This window comes from Pteropus alecto, unplaced genomic scaffold (assembly GCF_000325575.1).
Source record: "Pteropus alecto unplaced genomic scaffold, ASM32557v1 scaffold80, whole genome shotgun sequence".
In the NCBI taxonomy this organism is placed as follows: Eukaryota; Metazoa; Chordata; class Mammalia; order Chiroptera; family Pteropodidae; genus Pteropus; species Pteropus alecto.
This window is the reverse complement of record NW_006430460.1, coordinates 4,536,219-4,545,548: the sequence shown is the minus strand read 5'-3', so window position 1 is coordinate 4,545,548 and position 9,330 is coordinate 4,536,219. Positions and strand designations below refer to the sequence as shown.

Sequence of the window (9,330 nt, the reverse complement as noted above, 5' to 3'; positions counted from 1 at the left end):
TTACTAAGAGGTCTTTGCTTTCCATTCACTGGGATGGCACCAGCGAGAATGAACCGAAAAAGTCTCTTAAGTCAGACTGCACCCTCCGAGCCTCTGAAAATGCAGCGCGCGCCCTTGCGCTGGCCACCAGCGGTGCCGACCCAGGATGAAGGAGAACGAACCGGACGTGTGAAAGCGTGTCTATTTCCCAGCATGCATCAGGCCGCCGTCCTCTCTGCTTTGCTCCCGTCTGCAGCTCCCCCCGACCCGGCTCGTCCCCCCAACACACCCCACCCCCAGCTCAGTCTCGTCTTCTCACCGTAAACCAAGCCAGTGGGCACGGGCCGGCCCCGGGGGACGGGCCACGAGTGCAGAACAAAGCCAGCGCGTCCCCATCCTACATGATGCATGCGACAAAGTTTGGCAACAGTGGAGCTGATGTGATGACACAGCGAATCGATAAGAACCCACCTCACGGAACCTTTGTAGTGGTTGCTTTTTTTAAGGGCTCAAGTGAAGAAACTGTCTCTGTCAACTTTGGCTTAGAATATCCTTATACAGTTCGGGTACTTTGTCAGGGTCCACTGGTCTAGGTAAAAAATGTGTGAATTTCTGGTGCCGTTTAGTCCTCGTTCCTTCTCTTGGGGTCCCGTCTTTATTTAACGCAACATAGTATCGCCTTCCAGTGTCCACGTGTTTGTATAGATTCGAAGAGTACGTGTTATACCAGTTTTCTTCAAACTGTTCTCTGAATACACACTCTTGGGTTAGTTTTTCCTGTTTAAAAAGAAAAAGAAAAAAAAGGAGCAAGTGAGTATTTCGCGAAGTTAGCTATTTTCTGTATTTAAAGCAATAGACCATGGCTACAAAAATCTAACTCTGGCGAGAAAAAAGGTTTTAACCCATGTTAACCATTTTAACACACTCTGCAAAAACCGCTTAACTCTCCAAATTTAACACGTTCTAATTTTTGTATTCGGAATGACTAAAGCACAAAAGATTCCAAATGTCCCCAAGTCAGACTTTTCCGCATGCCAATTATCGGAATGAGTCAGGCGGGCGAAAGACAGCTGACCGGATTTGGCCTCGTTTTCACCACAGCGCTTAAAACGGCGACCATCCTGGCAGGGGCGGCCCTGGCTGAAGCCACCGGTTCAGGTAACCACTTCGTCTCTTCTTCCGTTTTCGTAAGTTACTCACTGCGTAGACCGACGGACATCAGCGACATTACCAGTGACGCCAGCTGTCGCCTGCTCTTCAGAGCCATGGCGCGGGCTTACGGCTCTGTAAGCGTGGTTTTCGAATGTCAGGATACACAAGAATCACCTCCGAAGCTTTTTTAAAATGCAGATTTCCAACCCCTAACCCTTTCAAATTCCCATCCGGAAAGTCTGGAGGGATGCACGTGTAACAGGCCCATGGGGTTCAGCTGCATATAACCCTGGGTCTGCATTTTAAGATATAATGCCTTCTGTCACCACCGAGTCGTCCTGAGTACGGAGAAGTAAACACAAACATTTTAGCCCCACTATGGCCCTCAGCGCCGATGGAAGAGCCCCCGACTTAAAAAGCCACATTCTCAGGCACACAGCTAGCTACCAAGAAGAAAGCTGTGCTGATTCCTACATCCCCGAAGCAAAAAGGTCCCACATCTTCATAAGTGAGTGCACTCACCCCCCACCTGAGTCCCAGCAGCCCCAGGAGCTGGCGCTCCTGCAGCCGCGGTGTCCCGGGCAGGCGTGGTGACCAGGAACAAGGAGCACATCAAGTCCCGGGGCCGAGAGCACTCCGGGCATGACCATGAGCTGCTCGCCTGGCCCCTGGAGGAACGAAGCAGCAGACTGATGGCCTCTGTGCTCTTCCCTCTGCTCAACTGACACTTTGAAATCGATGCCTTCCTAAGTGGCACTTTTAACAAGTAAACACTGAAATGGTTTTTTAAAATCTCCCCCTTGCTCTCGCCCACCTGGCACTTTACATAAATAAGAAAACAAAATAACAAATATACATCCACACAGAGTTAAAACAGCAGAACGCATCGGGGTATTGGATGTGCTTCCGATTCTGTCATTCAGACCCAGAGGACAGATGCTGAACTATCCGTCACCCAAACAGAGACGTCCTGTTTACGGGCAAACACCTGAGAACGCAGCTTAGGACACAGAGAGACAGACAGCGGGGCAGGACCCAGCCCCTCTCACTCCCGTGGCAGAGCAATTCGGGGGTGACAAAATCTACGGCCCAACGCAAGGCCACCTCCTCCCCGTCTCTAACTGCAGGCCTCGAACCCACCCGGACCCCCACGAGGGCCTGCACCCCTGGCAGGGGCCTCTCAGACGCTCAGAAAGCACTGGGTGGCTCTGCGACAAAGTGCCATCTCATCGGACATGCTTCTGCCAAGTGAGTGGACACGGGGAAACAAATTTAAAACAGCACGTCTGGCAAGGACGAGACAGCCAGGAGAGCTGGACAGCTGGTGCTGGGTGTGCGGGGACAAAAGGAACAGCAGGGAGGGAGCAGTCACCCAGGCCGCCCTCGGCTGCACGACGCCCACTGGGTGCCCGTGGAAGCTGTGCCTGTGGGGTGGGGCGCCCCTCACGTGCGGGGAGCGAGGCCCAGCCGTGAGCCGATGTGCACCCATCAGGCCACGGGAGCTGTCACGTCATGAAGTGACTGCAAGTTTTGGGGGCATGCCCTATTCTCCGAGCGCCCCAGGCGTCCATCCCCAAGGGGGCTGGAGGCCATACAGAGGACAGGCTGGGGTGCGGCAACCTGGACCTGACATCACACGCACTTCCTTCTTCTTCACCTCAACACACAGCTTTGCAAAACCCCCATTCTGCAGGAGGAGTGGGTGGGGATGAAAACATTCTACAGTAGCCGGGATGGCACGGCCTGACGATGAAACGCATTTGCTTTCAGGCTTTAAGAAACGGTCTCGTTTTACATGTTGTGGGCTTTCTTTTTCCGGTGTATGGGGGGGGGGCTTTTTTAAAAAGTCGAATAAGCTAAAAAATTGAAGTGGTGTTTTCACTGCTCAGTGAACACCGCCCCGTTCCCCCTGGCAGGCATCGTTTGAACACGCGTCAGGTAACTTTCCAGGCGACCCAGAAGAGACGGCGAATTACTCCTTAAAACAGGATAATCAAAAGCTGGCATGTTTTGGAATCGCCTCATACACAGAGGGCTGTAACTCCAGGCAGTGAGTTCGATGAGACTGAGCAGCCACGACACTGCGAACCCCCTGCCACCCTTCAGCCCCGGCACTCACCACGCAGCTGGCAGAGAGCCACGCAGGTGAGCTTACGTACCTTAAAACTTTAACGATCATTAAAAATTAAAGACCTCGTGACTTTCCTACACCATGTATACACCTTTAAATAATTTCTTTGTCCTGTTCGAGATTATGTTAATGTGTGATTTTTGTTTTACACAGGTCGATAAAGTAACAAGATTTACAGAATTCATCATTTCACGGTCACGCTTTGGTACCCAGTGGTAAAACACTTAGTTGAGGTGAAGAATTTGTTATGCACTCGTGATTTTTCTAAATTAAAATCAATGAAACTGAGACAGCAAAAAATATATTAACCCGTATGTATGTATGTATGTATGTATGTGTATGTATACGCAGAGGAAAAAAAAGTTTCTGCCTTCAAATAAACTGTACGCTTCAGAATTACAGAACTCAGATGTTTTAAAACTCAGCACATGTGTCCAATGCAGACAGTTTATAGAGTATTCCGCTATAAAGTGATCAATTCTTGTTTTATTGTATTTCCATGTTTTAATTTTTTTTTAGATGATTTAACTGGAGCTGTTTATGGCGTACCTATCTTTGAACTGCTGGATAATACCACTAGGCGTGGGTGGAGAATGTGGATTTAATTCAAAAGTCTGCTGAAGCCTGTGCTTTGGAACAAAATCTGGTGAATGTTAGTGACTGTGGAAACCACTTTTCATTTTATATCATCAAATTCTGAGCAGTGGGAAAAAAACTGAAATTAAAACTTCAAAACTTTTACCAATCCTATTAAAACCAAAGTATGAGATAATAATGTGAAAATTACAGTACGCCCCAGAGCGTGTTTAGAAACGCTATAAGACATAAAGTCATGTGGACGACAATTTAAAATATTAGACGCTCGGCAAATGTGTACCGCACATGGCCTTCATTAACGCCCAATTCACAGGACAGCCGTTTAAAAACCGAAATCAGAATGCTTCAAATTCGAGACTCAACGGTGCTTGCTGAAAACGTGGAAACTTCCATCACCCCGCCATTCTGAAACCCGGTCTCCACATCTGTGCGAAGGCGTAAACACACGGCTTTAACCACAGTATGGAGCGGCCAGGCCGATCCAACTCGAGGGCTGGCTGCAAACGCGCGCAGGAACGAGGCGGATGCCAGCCCGAGGTCGGCGCCCCCCAGACACGGGCAGGCCTGCCGGGTCCCCGAACGCGAGGGGAGTTAACGATCGGACGTCGCCCACCGTTCCCATGTGGTCTGTAGTGGTGTTGAACGCGCCCTTTGCCACCCCTTCCTGAGCCTGCATCTTCTCCCACCTCAAGAATCCGGCCGTGAAGCCGTAGTGCGTGCCGTGGCGGCGATCCGGTGACAACACGGTGACAAGAGCACCGTTAGCAAGAAGCCAGGTCTTTCAACCCAGCTCTCCTGGGAGAGGTCCCCAGGTAGACGGACAGCAGCACACGCGAGAGGAGGGGCGGGCGGTGCTGCATTTGTTTTATTAGAAGCCACCGTTCGGCTCCATGCCCCTCCGTCCCCCCGTTCGGCTCACCTCAAGCCCCACTTCTCGAAAGCACTTTAAAATCCCCACTCTTCCAGATGGGCCTGCTTTCAGATCCATGCCCCTGGCCACCAGGGCAGCTGCCGGGACCGGGGACAACTGAAATCAGTTGTGTCTGGTCAACGTAAACAACAAGGTCAGTAGGTAGGAAAGTTTTCATTTTGTCTCCTCAAAATATACAGGAAATTAAGAATTCCTATTGTCTCCACTCCTCCCCCACTTAAGCAACCAACCAACCAAATCGACAAACAGAAAACACCTTCCCTACAGAAGCAGCTCATGTCGGTCTGAATTGACAGCGCTGTGTGCTCATCAGCCTCAGGCTCCACTGCTGCCAAGGACAGAACCTGCTGGATACGGCGCGGGACGGGCCAGACAACCTGGGGGCCTTCCTAAGAAGCTGCCGAGGGAAACATGTTCTTGGCGGGTGGAACAGATCTCAGACACCTTAGCTGCAGTCCCAAGGGGCAAAGAAAACCCTCTGCCGGGGGGAACGGAAGCCAGACTTGAGAAGTTCCGTGTTCACTGAATGAAACAGTTTCACTTGCATCCACGTGCAGACAATGCACGTTTCATTCTGCCACAAAGAACCCTACGTGAAAAAGCTACAAAATTTCTCTTAGGATCTTAGAGCACCACGTTAATAAGAAATCACAGGTACCCTATCTTACCATAGATGATCATCTGAAAACCACAGTACGTCATCCGGCGACCACTTCAAATGCACAGCAAAGCCATGCAAGGCTGAAAAACTTCACACTACACACTACCCCACGTAAGAACCGAGCAGAATGCCTTTGGAGAACCAGACTGACGGTGGAGGAAACTGGAAAGTTAAGAGGCTGAGAGGTGAAGTTAAGCAACTGAGGGACCCAAAAAAGGTGCTACATCGGCCCCAGCTGCTTTGTTCCCACGACAATCATCAGATATTCTGCAGGAGGCGGGGCCGAAAAAGGAAAATGGACCCGAGATTTTCTATGACAGACAAAGCAGGTTAAACTCGAGACTCGGTTTGTGGAAATGCAATCAGAGAAACGGGAGGAGTGGCAAGTATGACGGCAGCGTCAGCCCAAAGACAGTTTCTGAAGCACTCGAAGCCTCCCGAGCTCCCTCGGGTAAAGGAGTGCCAGCCTTCCGACCACGCGCACAAAACCCGTGCACGAGCAGTTCAGCCGCTCGGGGCCTCCATCTCCCGCTCTGGAAAACGAGAGACGTGGACTAGGAAATCTCTAAGGCCTCCTTCCGTCTGAGATGCCAGTGATTCGGTCTTGCATCATCGAGATGGGGAAAGCAGATGCCACCCGCCATAACTCTAGAAGGACACACCGAATAGGAAATGACGAAAGAAACTGCAGTGGGGTTGGACCGCAGGGAAAGACGCCAAGCAAGATGCGCTGCATCAGGCACCCGCTGAGTGGGGGTGGGGCGGCCCGTGGGAAAGGCGGCCAAGGGAACGAGGCGGCTCCCAAGGAAGGAAGAAGGACAGGGAAGAAGACAGCCCTTCTCTGTCCTCCCTGGGACACCATCGGGGCCACCCCCACTCCCGGAAGGTGTCCTCGCGTTTGGCGTCTGCCACTGTCCCCTCCCCAGCATTGGCCTCCATAAACGCGGCCCGTTCATGAATGTCTGCCTGACCGAGAAACCCTAGGTCATGAGCTGCCCCACGATGGGGAAGGGTCTCACACACGTGGTGACAGAAAGACAGCAGTCCTCCCGCGGAGAGCATACGAGAGCGTGCATGGACGTCGTGTTGGACGCTGTACGCCTGACATTTATACACTCTCACCCCAGGACGTCTTATTTAAGATGCATAAATACGTGAAATCGGTCTCGACGCATAAGGCTTTGCCGTTAATACTTTAAAGAGCATTCAAGGGAAGCCCTATTTTGACCCAAAGGAAAGTTTTTGTTTACTTTCATAGACTACATCATAAACCTTTTTCTCCAAATTCACACTTGCAAGAAATGCCGTTTCGGTGCCTTTCCCCGCCAGTTCGGAGGGTCAGAGGCTGCACAGGACAGCACCCCCGTCACCGCCACTGTCACCCAGGAAGAATGCCAAGGGAGCAGCCACCGTGAGTTGGGTGGTGCCAGTCACTCCCCAGGCACCAGCCCCTCTAATCCTCGTGGCTACGCTGCAATGCAGCTTCCTCGGCCCTGTCTCATCGTCACGGCTCAGCAGTCTGAGTAGGCCGCCCAAGGCCCTGCAGCCAGCGTACGACGGAGCTGGGGTGCCGAGCCCCAGGTGGGCACTGCTGCGCCCCTTAACACCAAGTTCAGCCCGCTCAGAATGCAAGCACGGGCTCGACGGCACCACCGAGGCACGGCGAACCCAGAATGCACTTGAAGGAGAGAGAGAGAAAACCAACATGAGCCACGTTCACACAACCAGAGGAAACCAGGTGAAACACAGCGATTCATACGGAAAATGAAGGAGGGACCAGGAGAGAAAGAGCCTGCAGTGGTCAGCAGTCACATGAGAAGGCGCCGTGCAGCTCGGCAGCTAAATGGGCCAAGCCAGTCCACGATGGCTCGGCGGACTCGGGACGTGCCCTGGGGAGAGGTGTCCTTGGCGTGACCTTGGCGAGTCTGTGCGTGGAATACCGCATTGAGCTTTGAGCGCTCGGTGACAAAGGAGAAGCAAACCGCGCTGGGAACTTCGAGGAGGCGTCTCAATGGCACAGAAACGAGATTGAGAGAGGAGGGGACGCCGAGCGTCGGGATCCACAGCAGTTAGAGGGGACGAAGGAGGACGCCCGGTGCGTGTCCCAGCAGCACCGGGCCCGGCCCTGGTGTGGCCCTCGGCCGGAGGGTGTCAGGAGCACGGACACTGTCCTCGGTGCCTGTCAGATGCTGTTGAGGCCACCAGGCCGACAGACTGGCAAACGGTGACTTTGCACAAGTGCAGGGCGGTCCCTGGCCCCGGGAGTGCTGCGGAGGGGTGAGGCGGCCAGGACACTGCGGAAGCTGTCCCACGGGGCTCAGGGGCACCTCCCAAGCCGGCACCGGCCCGAAGGCTAACGATGATGACAGGGGCGGACCCCCACGTCAGCCGGAGGGCCTCTAGCAGCAGCTGGGAGGGGCAGAGGCAGGGGCAGGACATGGGGGGCGGCACACATAACAGAATCAGGAGAGAGGTCGCAGCCCCCCGTTCCCAAACCCTGCAGCAAAGCCGCCTCCACCCAAGCCTTTCCTGAGAGAATGCCTGCCGGCTCTGTCCCACCCCCACGTGAACGACAGGTTCACTTACAGGGGTGACATTCTCCCCCAGCCCTAGAACCAAGCCCCCTCCCTCAGCCCCTCCAGGCCCTTTTTGTGTATAATAACTCCATCATCACGTCTATCATACCGAATTATAATCCTTGGGGTGCATATCCGAGTCCCCAGCAAAGCCACAAGTTCTTGAATCGGCGCCAGGGTCGCCCACCAGAGGAGGGGCCGCCCGCGTTTGCGCGTCCCGTCAACTCTCGTTATTCACGCCGGTTCCGCTCCCGAGAGCCCGCGGACGCAGAATCCGGGAAGACGGAACAGGGCCTGGGTCCTGCTGGCCTCCAGCCGTGACATCTTTGTCAAACGACCAGCACACAACCCCGTCTCACGTGTGCCGCTATTAAGTCAATGTCGCTGGTCCATCCACAACGAACTCGCGGCCCGCAGCGTGGCAGCTCGTGCCGGACGATGCATGTCCGCCCAGCACACGCGTGCACCTGCTCCTGCAGGCAAAGCCCAGCCTCCCGCACGCACAGCCGCACACCGCGCAGCACGCGGCACGCGGCATGACGCCCGGGGGCCTTTCGAACAGCAATAGCGCCAGCGAAACCACAAAAATGCAGGAAAAAAACTGGCACCCAACAGGTCCCAAAAAGGACATCTGTGTACGGTGCGAGCTGGAGCGAGGCAGAGCGTGGCCTGGCGGGACCTCGAAAATAAAGTCGGGACGCGGCCCTCAGGCGGCTCACTCCTGCTGCTCCGCACACGTCTGCAGACGACCGCGAAAGAGCCACGAGGAACGACTCGGATTACAAGCGCATTTTAGCAAACGGACACACAGCAGACACGCACTCCGCAAATAACGGGCTGGACTGTGGTTCCGGCAGCGCCTAAAGCGCCTGGACGTGCCGCGAGTGTACATGTGAGCAAGGGAGGTGCGGAGGACAGACGGACAGGCTGGACGTGTCCCCACTCCGGGCCAGGCCGCCCAGCAGCGGTCACCAGAGGAGCTCGGGGAGACAACTGGTCACTTCAGAGGCGCCGGAAGCTCCGTGATCAAACACCGGTCCGCGAAATGGGCTCCCACAGTCAAGCGGCTCGGGGCTGTGGGTGACCAGCAGTCTGTCCCGGAGAAGGGGCGACGCCGAGGTGAAGTGAGGACAGTGAGGAAGGTCACAGAGGTCAGAGAGGGGCGGGAGAAGCCGGGGGGGCTGGGAGGCGGGGAGCCGGTGCTCCTGTGGTCCCCAACGCCATTTTCTACTGCTCGTCCTCAGTCCCCGACATGCAAAGTCACCGGTGTCATGGGTGCAGCGAGGCCCGGGACTAGGGGTGC

At 54.4% G+C, this 9,330-nt stretch overlaps 1 protein-coding gene across 1 annotated transcript in view; it reads right to left on the bottom strand.

Annotated features, from left to right (window-relative positions):
- Positions 1-305: 305 nt before the first annotated feature.
- FGF9 (fibroblast growth factor 9) overlaps positions 306-9,330 on the bottom strand; it is a 25,139-nt gene continuing 16,114 nt past the window's right edge. The window contains exon 3 of the mRNA XM_006904819.2: positions 306-756. Within this exon, the coding sequence (XP_006904881.1) occupies positions 511-756 (246 nt within the window). The 3' untranslated portion in view covers positions 306-510. The remainder of the gene's footprint in view (positions 757-9,330) is intronic.